We start from the raw sequence: 22,707 nt of genomic DNA, 5'->3' as shown, positions 1-22,707 counted from the left end.
AGCTTAATACAGAGGAAAGCCCCAGAAGCTTCAAGACCCTCTGTGCATGACTCACTGTAAGCTCCCCTCCTCCCTACAAGGTGGTAACTGAATTTTATGATAATCACTTCATTGTTTGCTTTGTAGTTTTACTTTCCCGCCAGAAGTCCTTAAACGAAGCTTCCCCAACCACACACTTTTTTTTTTTTTTCCCCCGGCTTTGCTATGTTTTCTTTGTGAAATTATTTTTCATATTCTGCTTTACATGTTCATGTTATTATTCATTTGATTCATGTTCCCTTTATATATTCTGATACATTTTGTTTTATGTGTTACACAGATCTTCACATTTGTGGCTATTTCACTGTATGATTGGCTTTTATTTTCTTTTTTGAAAAACATTAATTTTAGTCTAATTTATCCATCTTTTCATCTCTCCGCATCTTATTTCAGAGGCTCTCCCTGTTCTGAGGTCACACTATGTATTACATGTGCATAATCAAAGTTTTAATGCATTGTCTTTCACCCTTAGGGCCTTAATCACCAGGAGTTGATTGTATTTAAGGTATCCAATGGCATTTTCTCCATTTTCTGTGTTGCCACTGACTTCATTCAAGCCATCCCTCCCACCTGCTCATTTGCAGATTTTGCTCCACCAAGTGAGGTTTCTTTCATCCAGGGGTCTTCTCTCTGCTGGATCTTCTGCTCTGCTCCCTTTTCCTGTCCTGTTCGGAAGATGCCAAGAGCTAGGAAGGGTCAGGTCCCCATCTTTTCTTCTTCAGGGGGCCCCAGCTATTGTTGGTCCTATGCTCACCCAGATGCATGTCGGAATCAACTTTCCTAAAAATACTCTGATGAGATTTATATTGGAACTAAACAGGATCTGTATTATTATAGATTATACTGAGGAAGACATGACATCTTCTGGAATCATATCTTTTTCATCATGGACATGAAGTATCTCTCCACATATTTAGGTCTCCGTAGTGAAAGTGACTGACAATAAGCTTTTTTGATTGTAATATAAGCACCTGATTTTTAAAAAGATTTTATCTATTTATTTGATAAGAGAGAGACAGCGAGAGAAAGAACACAAGCAGGGGGAGTGGGAGAGGGAGAAACAGGCTTCCTGCTGAGCAGGGAGCCCGATGCTGGGCTCAGTCCTAGGACCCTGGGCAGATGCTTAATGACTGAGCCACCCAGGAGCCCCTACAAGCACCTGATGTTAAGCTTTTGGTTTTGGAGGCACTCCCTTCAAAGACATCCCTCTCGATCACACTGCCAGCTACACAACTAAATAAAGAGCAAGGCCGCCCCACCCATGAGGTTCCCCTTTTAGAAAGCCTGGGATGACCTAGATAGCTGGCCACTGGAGTCACCCACTTCTCCTTTCCTGTACCCTAATTCTTGCTCTTATGTTTTAAATCTGGCAGTAATAAAGAGTGAAGCTGCCAAACCCTCATCACCCCAACCTAGTCCCCAATAAAAAGACCCTAGGTCTGTGCTCTCTCTTTCCCTCTCTCTACCTGTGGTCCCGGGCATGCAGGTGAATAATACATGTTTTTTTTTTTTTCAAAGTTCCCTAATGGTTGTTGCTGAGGTGCATCTTGCAATCATCATGAGAAACACAGGGCTGATCCCACCAGGGCACTGGCTCCGCTCAGAGAAACATCACTACGAATAATATGGCCAGGCAAGTGCCCAACATTCCTAGCTGACAGCATCACTATTGATAAGCTGGGAAGTACCTAAAAGAGTCTTCTGTAAGGAAATATTTTTCAATAAAGTATACTATTCTCTATCTTTTGCTAGATTTTCTCCCCGTAGATATGTGATACTTAGTCTTTTCCAATAACCAGTGCTCCCTATCCCTGAGCAAAGGTCTAATGATAGGCCAACTTGTCAGAAAGTTGCTAAGCAAGGCTGGGGCAGAACCATGAGAATTATTTATATAATTCTGAGATTATCTGCATATAAATGATATGAAATGGAAGTAAATAGACTGTTAAAGCAACTGATGAAAAATGGATGCTAGACTTAACTCACATTGCAGGTATATGTTGAGTGGTATTCCTTTGTTTTGTTTTTAACATGACCTTCTGTTTTTAAGTTTTAAGTAATATAGAAGTGTATTTTTCACATGGCAGCTTTGGAGTTCCCCTGACACAAGTGCTTCTGCTGTAACTTCCCTTCTCTGCTGGGGAGATGGGTGGCTCTGGGCACTGAGAGTGTATATAGGGGCTGATGACGCCCTGTCCCTTAGCAAGCTGGTTTCCAAATGTCTAGTCATAGACACTGGGCATATGCCAAGACTGTGAAGATGTCCTGAGTTCCATATAAATAACAATGAGATTTTATCTCCTTCCTACTATGTAAATGCTATAGGACCCTGAATATTAAGAGCTATGGCACTCAGACATGGACTTGGACAGAGCACCCTGCTGGATTCTTGCCAAGGCTGTGAGTGTGGAGCAGACAGTAGACGGTGATGAGATAGGATCCCTTGGCTTCTTACTGTCCCTAGAGTGACTCAGGCAGCTTCCATTTCTATTGTCCTTACACCTGCCCTGTATCTTATCCCCAGCTCATCTGTCTCATACTGGGAAGCTGTCTCCCCACAACCCCCCCACCCCGTGGCTATATTTCCAGAGAGGAGGGCTGCAGATGTCCCATTAATACCTCTTCATTTTATTTCCCAAACCACAAGGGAGTTGTGAGTCTTAACTCTGGTCAAGAGAAGGGTCTCCCCACCCCTACCCCCAACCCTTGGGAAATATGAGTAGGTTGGAAAATGTGAATCCAGAAGCTCATAAGCAAGTTCAAATCCCAGGGTAATAGGTCAGAGTCATCAGGGTCAGTTCTGAGAGTTAAGAACATCTAGGAACACAGATGGTATCTACAAAGAGTGCGGAAAACAGGAAACAATGTTTCCCTCGTGGAGTTGTCTACTTGGTGCCTGGATCTGCTCAAGAGAGAAGGGAAAGGAAGCAAAGAACATATAAGAGTCAGGAGAGAAAGGACATCAGGACACAGGGAGCATTCTGGAAAGTGACAGAGGTCTAGGGGGCACAAGTCCCCTCTGGTGGCCTGGAGGGAGGCTGAGTGAGGAAGTGAGGATGCAGATGTGAGTCCTGGGGTGGTGGAGCCATGGAGGTAGGTGTGGAGACTGGAGCAGGCCTATGGAAGGCACAGACCCCACCCCATCTGCTCTCCTAACTGCAGTGCTGGACATCATTTTCTGTGGGGAGATTGGAGATGGCACACAGTTACAGATGGCTCTCCTTGGGCCCTGAGGCTAAGCATGTTGACCAGGGAGGTCTGTGCTGCAGGGATCAGTGGCTGGGGACAAGGCTGGTTTTGATACCTGCAGACTTGCTGGACACACAAGCCTCTTTCTCCATTGTTGGTGTGTATGTGGGGAGGGTGGGGGGTCTATAATAGTTATCTTATAAGAACACAATAATAATTGTAACCAGATAAAAGTTACTTAAAATTTACTTAAAATTTTGAAAAATTACTTAAATTTAAAATTTACTTGAAATAAAAATAAAAATCATTTAAAATTAAAATTTATTTAAAATTTACCTAAAATTTAAAAGTTACTTAAAATCACAAAGTGATATATGAGTGTCACAATACATACTAATAATTCACATCATCTTACTTTTCAAATTGTTAGTAAGTATCAAATGTGGTATTGATAACGTTAATTGCATTAACAGTAACAAGAACAAGAGGCAGTATGACCTCTGGCATGACAGTGCAGCACTGGTGAGTTCTGCTCTCTTCCTCGAACTAAGGGTGGAATAAATGATCAGTCCTGTGCATTTCATCTTGGGTATTTAGTAGCACTCAATTCTCCTCTTTGTGTCAGCTGTGTGGCATTCAATCTCTTAGCCAGACACAACAGTAAATGAGGCAATCAGGTTTGTTCTGTTATCATCTGTCATGATTTAGAGCTCCAGAAACACAGTGCTCACCTCCTGTTGACCATATATCAGCAGAGCAAGGCAGGAAGGTCTGAAATATTTTCACTTTTAACTGACTGGGGAATTCATCATAGTTGCCTGAGTGGCTCCTTCTCCTGGATTGACACTTTCTGTTTTCCTAAGGTCTAGCTTTACAAATACTGATGAGGAGGTAGTGATGTCATGATTAATCCTTATTTACAAGGTCTTTCAAAAGCAATGAGTGTTCGCCAAACTATGAGAGAAATATGGTGACACAACTCTGAACTTCAACAACCAGCATGAACTTTAAGCCTCTATTTTCCCATCTGTAGATTGGGGGAAATAACTCTTATCTCCTAGGGGTACTGTGAGGACAAAGTATATTCATCAATGTCAAATATTTAACATATGCCTGACAAAGTAGGTGCTTAATAAATATTAGGAATGTACCCATATAGTGGGAAGGATTCTTGGTGTGTGTCAGATTCAGCTCTATGAAAAGATCTTTCTACCTGAATTCACTTTCTGTCAATAAAAAGCAAACCCAATGTGTGAAGCAAACCTAATGTGCTTAGCCTTATCAGCCAGGCTACATGGGCACCTGGGAACCCAGGAACTGCCAATAACCAGGTAGGAAATCTGTTTTACTCTGTGCATTCATTGCCTATGATGATAGAAGAAATGTTGATTAGGTTGTACCCAAAAAGCAGAATTTGGCAATCCAGACATACAGAATTTAACTTCTCTGACAGCCATGTCCTCAGCCTTCCTCTCTTCTCTAAATGGAAGATGGGAATGAACAGAATAACTGCCTCAGAAAATCTCACTACCCATCACCTGGGGGACCTTCTGCAGAATCCTCAACCTCCCTAAACCTCAGTATTCTGAGCTGAGGTCCAAGTCAACACCTGACCTATCGACTGCAATCTAGATTACAAACTTTGTAAGATATGAATGTATGCACATACATTATCTCTAACAACCTACTAGATACCCAGTATCCCTGCTTTCGAGTCACCAGGTAAAAGTTAAAAGAGGGGCTTTGCCAGGCTTTATTCCTTGCCTAGAATCAACTGAGACATAAAGACAGCTATCTACAGGTGGAGATGGACAGATAATACTTCTGCCCTATTACCAAAGGAATTCCAGAGGAAGGTTGAGATTTGCCAGTCAAATGGCCCATAACCACTCCACAGTCCAGTCCGTAAAATTACAGTCAATGGCTTGACTGGTCTGACAGAAAGACAGTCAAAAAACTGCACTCTCCATGTTCTTGGATTTAAATGGGAACAAATCAGGAAAGAGGGACTAAGGACTATCAGTCACCCAGCAGAAAAGACCCTCTTCTTCTGGAAAGGAGTGAGAAGCAGAGCAGAAGGCTAGAGGTAACAGGAAAAAATCCCTTCATGTAGTTTCCCACTATCTCATAAACCAACCAGCTTTTCTAAACCTTGAAACTGGTAGTTTCTTCTAATTACTTTCAATGTCCTCACAGAAAATAGATTTCCTGTGTTACGATGTCCTAAAATCGTAATGTCATCCTTGATCCTTCGAGTCTTCATATCCACTTGTCACATCTGGCCACCACCCTGCTCTCAACTCTCCGCATTTCTATTGCTTCAGGCTAATTCCTAGCTCTGGGTGTCACCTCCCTAATAGTGAGTCCAGACATTCTCCCCTTGCTCCACAAACGTCTCCCAGTCTGACTACTATTTTCATACTTTCACATTTGAGTCATTAAGGCCATCCCGTCATTTCCCCAGAGGAGGTGTTCATCTCCTTCACTAATCAACCCCTAGTCCTTTGCGCTTTGCCCTTATCTTGGTTATGCCTTCTACTCAAATCCTTCCAGGTTAAAGTGTCATCCCCATGATGAGTTTCCCTGTCTGAATTCCAACTGGCTTTCAGCTGTACAATGATATTTAACCTTATTATACAATTGTCCTTTAGTTCACTGGGAGCAGAGCACTACTCATGCTTCTGTAATTCTTTTTTTTTTTTTAAAGATTTTATTTATTTATTTGACAGAAAGAGATCACAGTAGGCAGAGAGGCAGGCAGAGAGAGGGAAGGGAAGCAGGCCCCTGCTGAGCAGAGAGCCTGATGCGGGACTCGATCCCAGGACCCTGAGATCATGACCTGAGCTGAAGGCAGCGGCTTAACCCACTGAGCCACCCAGGCGCCCCTGTAATTCTTAACTGCACCCAGCAGAAGGAAGAACACAGCCAGTGGTTACTGGTTAAACAGTAACCAAGGCTTACTAGTGCATCTAAACTCAGACACAACACAGACAGAACTTCAATGTGCTTCAAGACCTCACAGACTATCGTACCCTCATTAGATACTCTGAAATCTGTGTTCTACATCACCCACACTCATGCTGAGTCGCTACATGCTGGGAATGATGAATGCAGCTAATAGTGTCATAATTCCACATGTTTGAATGAACTAATAGCTCACTACAGGGAGATTTACCCTGATTTTGTGAAATTCTCTCCACTGGATGTTTACCAAAGAGGCATCTGTATCTAATTTAGCATATATTTTCATGAATCCAGATGTTGTCTCATGACTTAATCTACTATTTAATGCATCATTCTGCAAATAAAATGAACAAAAAAATTTAAGTTTTTTTTTTCTTTTATAAAAGTCTTGATTTAAGCATTCACTTCCAAATATAAGCCATGCCATTATCTTCTCGGGATTTCCTTATGGACTAGAAAACATCCCTCTGTAAAGTAGGGCTAATTTCAACATTTGTTTCAGTTCTTGAGAGTAGAGATAGCAATAACAGAAATGTCTGTTAATTCAGGTCTGCATTAGAGAAGCCAGAGCATGTGGCTCATTAGAATAATGACACCTATTTGCATTCCTTTGTCTCCTAATAGCAGAGAACTGTTAGATTGGGTAATTTGAAACTCATTATACTATCACATTTAGCCTCTGCATCATGCTTAGATGCCCATGGTATAAGTGAACTACTTGGCCAAGCAGCTATTTTTAGTAAATCAAAAAAGATGAAAGATAAGTAAGAAAAAAAACTTAAATAATATTTCTTCTCTTAAAATTATTTTGCCCTGTGCTGAAACCATATAAGCTGAAGAAAGGTGAAATTTCTGCAGTTTTCTAGCCCTTGGACAACTGTATATAAACATGATGTATTAAGAAAATCAAAATCCTTCTGGGGTAACTGGGTGGCTCAGTTGGTTAAGCATCTCCCTTTGGCTCAGGTCATGGTCCTGGGGTCCTGGGATCAAGCCCCACATCATGTTCTCTGGTGAGTGAGGAGGCTTCTTCTCCTTCTCCCTGCCACTACCTCATGCTCTCTCTTGCTATCTCTCTCTCTCTCAGATAAATAAAATCTTTTAAAAAATCCTTCTAATTGTTTTGTATATTGTAGTAATGATATTAACATCAGATATAAAGATACAAGCAGCATCTAAAACCAATCTTCAAAATACCAGGCAGATAAAAAAGAAATTTAGCATGAAAGTTCAAAATCTCTACTGAATTCATGAAGTGTTTATATTGATTTTAGGCTTTCTACTGAGTTCAAATTATATGTGTATATACACACACACACATACACATATACATACACTAATTGATGTCATTTGGTGCGACTGATTGTAGAAGTGATGAGATCCTATCAGATGCGTATTTTATCTTTGAATGTAATAAATGACTTAACTGCAGCTGGTTGGCAGTTGAATATGAGAAAATTTAGTGAAGAAGGATTTAGAGGGTCATATATTTTCTTCCACCAAAAATGGCTTTTGTGCTGCCTGTCCTGCATATCATTGTCATTATATTTAAACATCACACTATCTTGAATTTATTTGATTAATGATGAAAAAAATGACAATTTCACTTTCAGTGTTTTGCCTTTGATCAAATCAAGAGCATAATTTTCATATGCAAAGAGGGTATAATTTTAAGTCATACAACTCATTTTCCTCTTGGGGACATGCACAATTCATTTCCCTTCAGGGACATGAATCAGGGATTCCCAAATAAGATGCCGTAGGATCTTTTGAAGTCTTGTCAAGCACTGGTGTGCACAGCTACCCCAAGACAACAAATGACTTAAATAAATCCTCCTGAAAGCTTCCTTCCCTTATACTGCTTCCCCTCAATAAATATATGTTTAATTTTTCCATGGCATTGAAGGTTCATTGTTTGAAAAAATACATATATTATTTCCATCCAACCTAAACTTTTGGCTCATCACACACAGTCCCCTCTCCTAATTCCAAACATCTCTTTGAGATGAGAGAAGCAATACAAAAGGAAACCCCTGGAGTCAAACGAAATTCTCCTGCCAGTGTTTGTTAATCAGGTAATAGCTATTAGCTCTGGACACCATGTAAAAGAGAAGTAACTCCTTGAAGGCCCTGGAGAGTGAACAAACAGGAAGAAACTGGAGGGAGTTGCCACTTAGAAGAAGGGAATGCCTTTTTAGTTAAAAAGCTTTGAGTCAGAGCTGTGAGGTGACTAAAGCTTATGGGTTAGTCTTACGGGTTTGAAGAACCTAAAAGAGTCTAGAGCTATCAAAATAATGCATCTGAAAAATGCGGTGTAAAATCCTAGAAAGAAAAAGAGCTACAGAGGAGCCCCAAACTTGATGTAATGGATGTATGTGAACTCTACACTATCAACACTTACCCCTGAATTACGCATTCCTAGAGCATAATCCTGTCAGCCCAACTAAGGTAGAGGAACCACCTGACAATGTCAGCTGTTTCCTACTGCACCAAAGACAGAGTTTGGAGTTTTCCTTTGGTCAAGTTAATTAGCTAAAAAGAAAGTGATACTCTAAGTTTAATAGAATCCAGTCTCTTCAATATAACACTGAAATATCCAGGAATTAATTCAAAATATTAAATGTAAAAGAAACAGGAAAAAAACAGACCCACAATTAAGAGAAAAAAAATGATCAATGTGGAATGACCCCAAGAGGATTTAATCCTGGATTTAGCACACAAGGATTTTAAAGCAGCTTAAATGGTTATGCTTAAGAGTGTAAAGGGATCACCTGCTAGAAAAAAAAAAAAAAGAGTGTAAAGGGAAAAAAACATAATGTTCTGTAATGAAAAACCAAGAGTAAGTTGAGCAGAGACACTGAAACCATTTAAAAGAACTATATACAAATTCTAAAACTGACAAAGATATTAAATAAAAAATTTATTGTATGAATTAAGCAGCATATTGAAAATGACATAAAAGTCAGTGAACTTGGGGGGAGCCTGGATTGCTCAGTTGGTTACACATCTGCTTTCAGCTTAGGTCATGATCTGATCTCAGGGTCCTGGGATTGAGACCTGCATCAGGCTCCCTGCTCAGTGGGGAGTCTACTTCCCCCTCTGCATCTTCCCCCTCATATTCTCTCTCTTGTGCTCTCTGTCTCATAAAAAATAAATAAATAAAAATCTTTCTTTAAAAAGTCAGTGAACTTGAAGACAGTCTGATGTAAATTATTCAATAGAAAGAATACAGAAAGAAAACAATTCTTTAAAAAATGAATATAATTAAAACTCCAGATGGAAAAAAGGAGGATGAAACAGAAAAATATTTGAAGGAAGAGTGGTCTCTGTCCATCAAATTCCTCAAATTTGATGAAAGACCAATTTATATATTCAAGGTTTAACAAACTCTAGGAAGTACCAATAAAAATAAAAACATATGTAAGGGGACTTCTGCTTCCAGGAAAATGGAGATGTATTTTTCCCTATTTCCCCCATTAAATACAGCTAGAAAACCTGGACATGACATAAAATATAGGAAGAATCTGAAAGGTAGAAAGAATAAGCAGACAAGTCTTGGGGTCTTGGTTCCCAAGAGATGACCCAATAGTGAGTTCTATGGTTTTATTCTTACCTCATACATCTCAGACGGGAGCCCAAGAAGCTTAGCAACCCAGAAACACATAAGGCATAAACAAAGTACAGTAACACTGCCACCATAAGCCTGTACTCTCTCTAGCCCAAAGACCAGGAAAGGGTCAGCGTATCAAGACAGAAAACTTTTAAACAGTAACTAGAGAAGTCCAGTCAAACACCACAGAAGAATTGCAGTTCTGCTGACCAAGAAGAAAGTGAAGGTCCCAGACTTCCAGTTTCACCAGATTCCCAACTCACCAACGTAGTGGCATCAGAGCAAAGGGAACTAGCACCATCACTCCGATGAGGCAGTAATGACACCCATTCCTTACAGTGTGCTGGCAACCATGTGGGGAGCCCGGAGATCCACACTAATCCAGCAGTAGCAGGTCCCTCCTGCTCCTTGCTGGAGCTGTTTCAGTAGAGAATTAGTAAAAATTGAGAATTCTGCTGCCGCACAATGCCAGTGAAGCACCCTACCTCATTTGGTATCTGCAGAGGTCCGGTATGCAGCTGGAAATCCTGCACCTGCCCAGCAGAAATAAAGAGCCCCACACACCCTGTGTCATGGGTGTTGAGTGGAGAGCCTGGACTTCTACCCACTCCTGGCAGTAATGAGGCTATGCTGCAACCTTCCCTGCTAGAGCAGGGTTTTTTAAAAAAAAAAAAAGCCAACTAAAACAGGAGACTTGAATGAGTCTCATAACACAATACACAAAATGTCCAGGTTCCAACAGAAAATTATTTATCATACCAACAACTAGGAAGATCAAACTGAATTTTTAAAAAATCAATACATACCAAAACAAATATGAGAGATACTAGGATTACCCAACAAATAATTTTTGAAGCAGCCATAATAAAATGCTGCAATGACAATTCAAAATATGCTTGAAACAAATGAGAAACTATAAGGTCTCTGTAAAGAAATAGAAGAGATAAGGAAAGACCAAACAGAAGTTTTATAAGTTATGTTGGTCTGCTTGGGCTACCATGACAAAACAGCATAGTCTGGGTGGTTAAATTAGCAAGATTTATTTTCTCACAGATCTGGAGATTGGGAAGTCCAAGACCAAAGTGCCAGCAAATTTGTTTCTGGTGAGAGTTCTCTTCCTGGCTTGCAAATGGCTGCCTTTCTGCCATGTGTTGACGTGGCTTTTCCTCATTGCATGTGTTTGCAGAAAAAGAAAGATTTCTCTCTCTTCCTCTTCTTCTAAGGGCACCGATCCTATTGAATTAGGGTTCCACCCTTATGACTTCCTTAATCTTAATCTCTGTGTTACGTGTCTGTCATTTAATTGTGCTCTGTCTCCAAACATAACATTGTGGATTGGGGTTTCAACATTGTAATGTGTGGGGGAGACACAATTCAGAACATAGCACTTTGACACTGCCCCCCTCAAATTCATGTCTTTCTTGCATGCAGAATATATCCATCCCACCTCAATAGCATCAAAATCTTAATAACAGCATCCGCCCCAATATCTAAAGCCCAACGTCTCATCTAAGTATCATCTAAATCAGATATGGGTGAGATTCAATTTATCCTGAGGCAAAATTCTTCAGCTGTAAACTTGTGAAACCAAACAAATTATGTGCTTCTAAAACACAATGGTGGGGCAGGCAGAGGATAGACATTCCGATTCCAAAAATGAAATCAGAAGGAAAAGGGTGATGAGTCCCATGCAAATCCAAAACCTAGCAAGGAACATTCCTAAGGCCTGAGAATCGTCCTCTTTGGTTCAATGGTCTGCCATCCAGGCCCAGTGGGGCGGCACCTTCACCCCACTGCTCTTGATGTGCTGCTGTCAAGGTTCTTTGCAAGAACTCTGTCCACACAGTTCTGCTGGTTGGCAGTTCTGCCCTTTGAAACTGAGGCCTGTGATGGTACGAGCAGTCCTTATCATCTCTGAATTGCCTTTGGAGTCACTGTTTCTGGTTTCTGCTGAGGCAGCCAATCAACATGATGGGCGTCAATTTTATGAAGCAATTGTCTACTCACGCTATTGGTGTTTTCTCCATAACAAGCTTCCTTGTTTTTCAGAATAGGGAAGGTTAAAGATTTTCTAAATCTTTAAATTCTAATTCTTTTTGGCTTAATAATTCCTTCTCAAATCCATCCCTTGCTTTTCATATTTTACTATGAGCAATGATGAGGAACTCAACACTTTGCTTAGAAATCTCGACTAAATATCCAATTTTATTGCTCACAAGTTCTACCTTCCATGAAACACTAGAACACAATTCAGCCAACTGCTCTGGACACAACTTAGTCAATTTATAACAAGGATTGCCTTTCCTCCAGTTTCCTGTAACTTGTCGCACATTTCTACTGAGACTTCACCAGAAGAGCCATGTCTACCAGCATTCTGTTCGTGATTATTTATGGATTCTCTAAGAAGATGAAGGCTTTCTCTCCAGCTCTCCTTTTCCCTTTTCATCTTTAACCAGAATCACCAAGTCCCTTTAAGCAATGTTGGCTTTTTCTATCTTGCACCACAATACTCTCCAGCCTCTCTACCCATTATGCAGTTCTAATGACACTTACACATTTTATTTTACTTTTTTTAGGAAACATCCACATTTTTAAGTATTTGTTACAGCAGCACCCACTTCTCAGAACCAATATATGTATTAGTCTCCAGAGAAATAGAACCAACAGAACATAGGTAGACATTCTTTTTTTAAAAAAAGCTTATTATGAGGAATTGGTTCTTGTGAAAATGGATGCTGAGAAGTCCTGTAGTCAGCAAGCTGAAGACCCAGGAAAGCTGATGGTGTACTACCAGTCTCAGAACTGGCTGGCCAGAGACGCAAGGGCTGATGTTTCACTTTGAATCCAAAGACAGGAAAAGACCAATGGTCCTGATCAAGGTGGTCGGGTAAGAGAAGTTTTCCTTTGTAATAGGAAGGTCAACCTTTTTGTTCTGTTCAGGACTTCAACTAATTGAATGAGTCCCACCCACATTGGGAAAGGCAATCTGCTTCACTCAATCTATTAATCTATCCAAACTCATCCTAACAGACATCACCCAGAATAATGCTCGACCAAATTGCTGGGCATGTCATGACCCAGTCAAGTTAACAGAAATATTAAATTTGACAGAACTGAAAAATACAAAAAAAAACGTAATACAAAGCTCAATACATGAATTCATAAGCAGGATGGAGGAGAAAAGAGAAAGAATTAGTAAACTCAAAGATAAAATAACAGAAATTAAAGAACAGAAGTATGAAAAATGGAGAGAACCCAAGAAAATGAAAAGAGCTTCAAAACCTATGGGGAGGTATAACAACAACAACAATAAAAGATCTAATATTCATGACATTGGATTTAGGAAAAGAGAAGAGAAAGAGGCTGGGGCAGAAAAAGTATTCAAAAATAATTGCTCAAACTTTTGAATTTGGCAAAAATCTAGATTCAAGATGCTTAGGAAGGCCCAAGCAGGATAAACTCAAAGAAATCTACACCAATACACGTCAGAGTTGAACCCCTGAAAACTAAAGGCAAAGAAAAAATCTTGAAAGCAACCAAAGAAAAATAATATCTTACCTATAAGGGAAAAATGATTTGAGTGTTATCAGTAAGCAAGAAAGCAAGAATAAAGCAACACATTTTTCAAGTGTCAAAGAACTATCAGAACACATATATCTGATGAAAATATCCATCAGGTATGAAGGGAAAAATAAAAAATTTTCAGATGAAGGAAAACAAAGAGAATTTATTGCGAGAGTTATAGTACTCAGTACAGAGTAGTATTGGCAAAACAGGCAAAAACACCAATGGAACAGATTAGAAAGCTCAAAAATAGAACCACAGAAACCAAGTCAACTGATCTTTGACAATCAATGGAGCAAAGCCAATCTAGTCTATCCTAAAAAATGGCTAACAGAAGTTTGCTAAGGAGTTATAAAATAAGTTTTATTTTAAAATATTTTATCGTTAGTATTTTTATTTTATTTACTAAATTTTTATTAGTATTTTATTATAAAATAGCTTAGTTTTAAAAAAGAAATCTTGGAACACTTAAAAAAGAACACAGTAAGTAAAAATATGAGTAAATATAATAGAATTTTCCTTCTTGTCTTGAGTTTGTAAAACTAAGTTTGATAGTTCAAATAAAAACTACAGCATTCTCTGATATGGTTCTAGATGTACAAAAAGAACATCTTTAGGCAACTGTATTATAATTCTGGGAAGATCAGCACATAAAAGGGAGGTAAGGTTTTTATTTTTCATTTGATCTAGTTAAGTGATAAGCTATGGATACAGTTGACTCCTTAAACAACATGGGTATGAACATGCAGGTCCGCTAATACATGGGGTTTTTTTTATAAGTATAGTACAATACTGTAATATATTTTCTCTTCTTTAGGATTTTCTTAATAACATTTTCTTTCCCCTGGCTTACTTTATTATAAGAATACAGTATGTAACACCTATAGCATACAAAATATGTGTAAATTGACTAGGTTTTATTGGTAAAGCTTCCAGTCAACAGTAGACTATTAGTAATTAAGTTTTGGGGAGTCAAAAGTTATACATGAATTTTCAACTGGGTGGGAAGTTGGTACCTCTGTCATATTGTCCAAGAGTTAACTGTATGTAAACAATTATAGCAACAACTAAAAAGCTATACAAAAAATATACATAAACAGTTTCCAACTTAAGATAGTTTGACTTACGACTTTTCATCATGATGCTATAAAAACAATACACCCTTTGTATCAACCACACTTCAAATTTTGAATTGTGATCTTTTCCCAGGCTAGCAATATGTGGTTCTGGGCTGTGGCACTGAGCCACAGCTCCCAATCGACCTCATGATCACAAGGGTAAACAACTGACACATTTACAACCATACTATGCCCATGCAACCATTCTGTTTTCCATTTTTGTGTAATATTCAGTAAATTGCATGAGATATTCAACACTTTATAATAAAAGAGGCTTTATGTTAGATGATATAGTCCAACTGTCAGCTAACGTAAGTATTCTGAGCACATTTAAGGTTAGCTAGATTAAGGTATAATGTTCTATAGATTAGGTATAATAAATGTGTTTTCAACCTACAATATTTTCAACTTACAATGAGTGCATCAAGATGTAATCCCTTTATGAGCTGAGGAAAAACTGTATAGAAAAAATACTATAAGTAAATAAAATTTAATAATAATACAATAATTAATCATAATAATTATCCAGTTAACCAATAGGGAGGCAGAAAAAAGATTATAGAGAAATGAAAAAAATAGGGAACAACACAAAAAATAAACAAATGGCAGACCCAAGCACTAACATATCAATAGCTACATTATATGTAAATGATGAAAATACACCAATTAAAAGGCATAGATTGACAAAGTTAATTAAAAAATCTGACCTAGCTATATGCCATCTACAAGAAAATTATTTTCACATAATGATATATAAGTGTTGAGAGTAAATTAAGAAAAAAATAAAATATCATTCAAACATTATTCAAAAAGAAAGCAAGAATGGCTACATAAATATCAGGCTGACTTCAAAACAAAGAAAAATACCAGAGACAGAGAAGAATATTATGCAAATCCACCAAGAAGCCCTAGCAATCCCAAATGTATATTCACCAAATATCTGCTGAAAAATATGTAAAGCAAAAACTATTGAACTGAAAGTGGAAATACACAATTATATTTGGAGATTTTAATACCTCTTTCTCAAGAACTGGTGTGAAACAGCCAGGCAAAAAATTGGAAGTCCTAACTAATGCAATAAGACAAGACAAGCGAATAAAAGATACAAAGATTAACAAGAAAAAAACCTATTTTTCTTCTTTTTCTAATCTGTACACTTTTATTTCCCTTACGTGTCCTACTACAAAGGCTAGAATTTCCTTATGTTGAGTAAAAGTGGTGAAAGCAGACATCAATATCTTATTCTCAGTCTTAGGAAACTATTCAGTCTTTTTTTTTTTTTACATTAAGTGTAATATTATAGTTTTTCATTGTGGTTGTTTGTTTGTAGAAGTACTTTATCAAATTCGGGAGTGTCTTTTCTACTATTAGTTTTCTGAGAATGTTTTCCCTGCATCAATTGATATAACTATGTTAGTTTTCTTTTTTTCCTTTTTTAAAAAAATTTTATATTTTTTTACAGAGGGAGTGTGTGAGCAGGGTAGAGGGGTAGAGGGGGATGAGAGAGAGAATCCCAAGCAGGCTCTATACCCAGTGCAGAGCCTGACATGAGGCTTGATCTCACAATCCTGACAGCATGATATGAGCTGAAACCAAAGGTCTGATACTTAATCGACTGACTCACCCAGTCGCCCCTATTATGTTGGTTTTCTTGTTTAGAATGTTAAAATAGCAAAAAAAATAGTGGATTATAACTCAGTCCTGCATTTCTAGAATAAACTACTTGGTTTTGGTCATAGTGTATTATTCATTTTATTGAATCCAATGTACTAGTACTTTGTTAAGGACTTTTTAAAAGGTCAGGGATACTGATCCAAAGTTTTGTCATTTTTGCAATATCTTTGGTTTGGGGCCAATGTAATCTGGTTTATATAAAGAAAAGTACAAAACTTTAATGAAAGAAATAAAAAGCTAAACAAATGGAGTTATTTCTTGTTCATGAACAGGAGGCTTAAATAATGTCAAGATGTCAGTTCTTCCCTACTTGATCTATAGATTGAATGCAATAACAATAAAAATACCAGAAAGTTATTTTGTGGATATTAACAAACTGACTCTAAAGTTTATGTGGAGGGGCAAAAGAATAGCCAGCATAATATTGGAGAAGAGCAAGGCCAGAGAAGTGACACTACCCAACTTCAAGACTGAGTATAAAATGTTAGAGTATTCACAGAATAATTTTTACTGCCCTAAAAAAATCCTCTGTTGTCCCTCTTTCCCTACCTAATGCTTGGCAGTCACTGATCTTTTTTACTGTCCCCATAGCTTTACCTTTTCCAGAATGTTATATAGTTGGAATTACAGAGTATGTAGCCTTTTCAGATACGTTTCTTTGCCTTAGCAATATAGCTTTAAGTTTTCTTCATGTACTTGGGGTGCCTGGGTGGCTCAGTCAGTTAAGTGTCTGCCTTTGGCTCAGGTCATGATCCTGGGGTCCTGGGATCAAGCCCTGAGTTGGGCTCCCTGCTCAGAGGAGAGCCTGCTTCTTTCTCTCCCACTGCCCCTCCCCCCAGTCATGCTCCCCACCCCCTTTTCACTCTCACTGTATCTCAAATAAATAAATAAAAATATTCTTTAAAAAATGTTATAGTATTGGGACACCTGGGTGGCTCAGTGGGTTAAGCCGCTGCCTTCGGCTCAGGTCATGATCCCAGCCTCCTGGGATCGAGTCCCACATTGGGCTCCTTGCTCAGCAGGGAGCCTGCTTCTCCCTCTGCCTCTGCCTGCTACTCTTATCTGCCTGTGCTCGCTCTCTCTGTAAAATAAATAAATAAAATATTTTAAAAAATGTTACAGTATTAAAAAAAAGTTATAGTACTCAGGACAGGGTAGTATTGGCAAAAGAATAGGCAAACACACCGATGGAACAGATTAGAAAGGTCAAAAATAGGCCCACACAAACCAAGTCATCTGATCTTTGACAAAAGACCAAAGGCAATACAATAGATTAAAGATAGTCTTTTCAACAAATGGTGCTGAAACAACTACACACCCACATGCAAATTAAAAAAAAAAAGAAAAAAAGAGGATCTAGAAGGAGACCTTGTATCTTCACAAAAAATTAACTCAAAATAGATCACAGATCTATGTGTAAAATGTAAAACTATAAAACTCCTAGATGATGACACAGAAGAAAATATAGACAACCTTATTTTTATATACCTCAGAGACATGATCCATTAAAGAAGTAATTCATAAGCTAGACTTCATTAAAATTGTAAATGCCTGCTATATGAAAGACATTGTCAAGAAAATGAGAAGATAAGTTGTAGACTTGGAGAAAATATTTGCAAGATACATATCTTATAAAGAATGGGTACAGAAAATATACAAAGAACTCTTGAAATTAAACAATAAGAACATGAACAAGCAGATTAAAAATGGGCAAACGCCCTGAACAAACACCTCACCAAAATACCATGAACAGAGAGCAAATAAATATATGAAAAGTTATTCAGTAGTTTAAGTGGAAGAAGCCAAGATGTCCTTCAACCAGATGAATGCATAAAGAAGATGTGGTTCATACATACAATGGAATATTACTCAGCCATCAGAAAAGAAGAGTACCTACCATTTGCACCAACATGGATGGGACTGGAGGGGATTATGCTAAATGAAATAAGTCAGTTGGAGAAAGACAATTATCATACATTTCCACTCATATGTGGAATATAAGGAATAGTGCAAAGAACCACAGGATAAGGAAGGGAAATCTGGATGGGAAGAACTCAAGAGAGGGAGACAAACCATGAGAGACTCTGGACTCTGGGAAAAAAGTTGAGGTGGGTGGGGGGATTGTAGCTGGTGATGGGGACTAAGGAGGGCACGTGATCTGGGTATTATGTGCAACTAATGAATTGTTGAACGTTATATCGAAAACTAATGATGTACTATATGTTGGCTAATTGAACTTAATTTAAAAAGCAAAAGCTATTCAGTATCATATGTCACAAGGATATGACAAGATGTCCTTCAGCAAGTGAATGGATAAATTATGGTATTACCAAACAATGGACCAGTAATCAGCACTAAAAGGAAATAAATTTTTCCACCATGAAAGGCACAGAGAAACCATAAATACATATTACAAAGTAAAAGCAGCAATTTGACAAGGTTGCATACTATACGATTCCAATTATATGACATTCTGGAAGAGGAAAAACTATGGATACAAAAGATCAGTAGTTTTTAGGGACTGATGGAAGGGAGGGTGAATCAGTGGAGCACAACATTCTAAGGGCAGTGAAACCACTTAGTATGATAATATAATGATGTATACATGTCACTATACACTTACCAAAACCTATATAATATACAACACAAGAGTGAACACTAACGTAAGTTATGGACCTTAATTAATGATAATGTAACAATATTGGTTCATCAGTTATAAAAAACCTGATGCTCAGTCTCAAAGAGCACATTCTTCTGATTTCAAACATGAAAACTTCACATAACTTAAGCACAAATGGATAGCATAAAGAAAGAAGGGAACAGTTTGGTTCTAACCCTGCCTTCCAACATTTCAGAAGTGAGGATGAGGCTGCAGACAAGGACAAAGGTATGAGTAATCCGCAACATTCCGGTCTTCTCAAGCAGACTGCCACATATTGTGCTTATTTGCATACGGAACCTAAATTCTGAATGAATGTGGAAATAACCCCAAAAGTATATCCATGGTTCTTACTTGTGAAAACAACTTACAGCTGCCAAATTTCAGAGGGCAAGCATGGGCATCCATCGGGAAATCCTCAAGTTGCATTGGGCACTCTGCGGAGATGGTCAGGCTGAAAAGTAAGAGATGAAGATCTTTAAATAACTCGCCAATTCTGGCTATTTACTGAGCAGTCACCATGTTCCAATAAGCCATATTAAGTATGTCACTCATTATTTTAATTACCATATTTCATGAAATTGCCTAAACTGTTTCACCAAATTGTACAGGCTTGCACTGAAGATGCATTTAGAAATAAGGCTTAAGTCAAATCTAATCGGTTCTGAGGGTTGGTGTTTGTGTCTGTACATACATTACCACTTGCAAAGCAATTTTCAGATGCCTTTAAAAATGATTTATTCTTTGTTTCCCATCCCATATTCAGAATAATCTAAGAAAACTTCCTTTGACAAGGCTGAAAATATATGTATTTTCTAAAATACTTGATAACCTCAAAAAACATAATTGTGTAATAAATGCTCAGTCCACATTTTAACCAGAAGCTGGCTACAATTATTGTGTACTGGACTGATGACATGACACTAAAGAGTAGGTGAAATTGTTATGAGAGCAACTTTCTGGAACAACTAATTGTTTTTAATCCAAGCCTGGTCTCCCAGATAATAATACCGCCATCTATGACCACTGTCACCAATGTCTCAAACTGTAATGGACATAATATCCACCAGATCTATGCCAGGCACTGTGTTAAATGCTTAGCTGCATCAACACAACTAATCAAAATAGCTTTAGGAGATTTGCTGCTGTTAATATCCCAGTTTCTAAGGCAGGAAAGTGTGGAACAGATATTAAAGGATCAGGACAAGCATGTAGAACTATTAAGTTGTGGAGTCATGATCTGAAACCAGGCCCCCTATTGCTGTGTCTCTGTAATGGCATGTCCACCACATACTAACTGGTAACAGGTTCTGCACACTTCCAATGTTGCCACACTGTCCTGCCTTTACTCCTCTACAGACTTTACTAATTAGATAGTGAATCTAAATTTCATTAATGAGTTAATCTGTTTAAGTTTCTTATTCTACTATTTAAAATGAAATTATACAGAATGAAATCATAATAGAAAACATTCACCTTTAAACAGATGTTATAATTACATTTTCATACAAATGTTAATTTGACATGGTATTAGCACTACTGGTCCTTCCTTCTTATATTGAATCTGGATCTTGCCTATGTGCCCAGGGTGAGAATAAAAATGCAAAAACACTCATTTTTGCCTTTACTACTTCCACTTGTTAAAACAGATTAACTTTTGGTTATTAAATTGCGTACAGAACTCACATTTTATAACTGCAGACAGAGTAGTTAATGTATGTATTCCTGGAATGGATGACACAAAAATATGAGCCAGTGTAAGAAATGTCTGTGTCCATCAAAGAGAAGAAATCATCTGCTGCCTCTGGTTTGAGGCACCATTCCCCCAGGGATGGAGTAATGCTTAAAAGGTGGGAGTGCATATGGACTAGAACCCAGCACCACATACCACATTCAGGCAGGGAGATGGCATTTAAAATGATACACTGTATATGTTCAAAGAATGATATGGGAAAGTACAGGAGAACTGTAAAGGAGAAAACCATAAATAGATGTCCTTTCACTTATAATTTTACCTGGTAAGTCTTGTCCAGAGTTTTCTGACATGTATTTATATTTTCTTTTTGGTTTTATGGTTTATTTTCTTTTTGTTCTTGGCATACAAAATTCAGTCTTTCATATACCTAACATTGGGAACAGAGTACTTCCCATGTGAAAATCTCTATATAATCATGACTTTGAAAGATGAATTATTTAATTCTAGGATGCAGATGTGTGGGTATATGTATCTGTATACACTATATACAGATACATAGATAATAAAACATAATAATGGATATATATTTAAAGTGATTATTGTTAGACTTTTAGATTGTTTTATTTCATAAATAATCTGCAGCGGACTTCTTCAAACATAAATTATGTAAAAGGACTATTATCAGAAACCATGAAGTGGATAAGGTATTAACTTATCAGAATTAAGAAAATTTTGACTTAAAAATCACAGCCTGGGGGCGTCTGAGTGGCTCAGTCAGTTAAGCATCTGTCTTGGGTTCAGGTCAAGATTCCAGGGTTCTGGGATCCAGTCCCGCATCAGGCTCCCTGCAGAGTAGGGAGCTTGCTTCTCCCTCTCCCTCTGCCCGCCACTCTCCCTGCTTCTGCACCCCCTGTGTGTGTCAAATAAATAAATAAAATCTTTAAGAAAAAAAAATCACAGCCTGTGAAGAAAGCATTCGGCCAACACAAAAGAAAATAATGTTGACTTTATCTGTTTGTTAGCAAGTTTAAGAAAATTTTAAAGTAAAGCAAATAATGGGACAGAGAACTTAAAAGAGTCAAAAATGTTTTGGAAAGGAACCAGAAAAGACCTCAAATAGCCAAAGGGATATTGACAAAGAAAGCCAAAGTTGGTGGCATCACAATTCCGGACTTCAAGCTCTATTACAAAGCTGTCATCATCAAGACAGCATGGTACTGGCACAAAAACAGACACATAGATCAATGGAACAGAATAGAGAGCCCAGAAATAGACCCTCAACTCTATGGACAACTAATCTTTGACAAAGCAGGAAAGAATGTCCAATGGAATAAAGACAGGCTCTTCAATAAATGGTGTTGGAAAAATTGGACAGCCATGTGCAGAAAAATGAAACTGGACCATTTCCTTACACCACACACAAAAATAAACTCAAAATGGATTAAGGACCTCAATGTGAGAAAGGAATCCATCAAAATCCTTGAGGAGAACACAGGCAGCAACCTCTTCGACCTCAGCCGCAGCAACATCTTCCTAGGAACATCGCCAAAAGCAAGGGAAGCAAAGGCAAAAATGAACTGTTGGGATTTCATCAAGATCAAAAGCTTTTGCACAGCAAAGGAAACAGTTAACAAAATCAAAAGACAACTGACAGAATGGGAGAAGATATTTGCAAACGACATATCAGATAAAGGACTAGTGTCCAAAATCTATAAAGAACTTAACAAACTCAACACCCAAAGAACAAATAATCCAATCAAGAAATGGGCAGAGGACATGAACAGACGTTTCTGCAAAGAAGACATCCAGATGGCCAACAGACACATGAAAAAGTGCTCCATATCACTCGGCATCAGGGAAATACAAATCAAAACCACAATGAGATATCACCTCACACCAGTCAGAATGGCTAAAATCAACAAGTCAGGAAATGACAGATGCTGACGAGGATGCGGAGAAAGGGGAACCCTCCTACACTGTTGGTGGGAATGCAAGCTGGTGCAACCACTCTGGAAAACAGCATGGAGGTTCCTCAAAATGTTGAAAATAGAACTGCCCTATGACCCAGCAATTGCACTACTGGGTATTTACCCTAAAGATACAAACGTAGTGATCCAAAGGGGCACGTGCACCCGAATGTTTATAGCAGCAATGTCTACAATAGCCAAACTATGGAAAGAACCTAGATGTCCAT

At 38.2% G+C, this 22,707-nt stretch overlaps 1 protein-coding gene across 3 annotated transcripts in view; it reads right to left on the bottom strand.

Moving 5' to 3' along the window:
• The window catches only part of GABRA5 (gamma-aminobutyric acid type A receptor subunit alpha5), an 84,722-nt gene that overhangs the window by 16,796 nt on the left and 45,219 nt on the right, over window positions 1-22,707 (bottom strand). For all 3 annotated transcript variants that reach the window (XM_044230944.1, XM_044230946.1, XM_044230945.1), the window contains exon 7: window positions 19,189-19,271. In XM_044230944.1, the coding sequence (XP_044086879.1) occupies window positions 19,189-19,271 (83 nt within the window). The remainder of the gene's footprint in view (window positions 1-19,188; window positions 19,272-22,707) is intronic.

Source organism: Neovison vison, chromosome 13 (assembly GCF_020171115.1).
Source record: "Neovison vison isolate M4711 chromosome 13, ASM_NN_V1, whole genome shotgun sequence".
In the NCBI taxonomy this organism is placed as follows: Eukaryota; Metazoa; Chordata; class Mammalia; order Carnivora; family Mustelidae; genus Neogale; species Neogale vison.
Note: the sequence above shows the minus strand (reverse complement) of the source record. Positions and strands in the feature narration are given on the sequence as shown.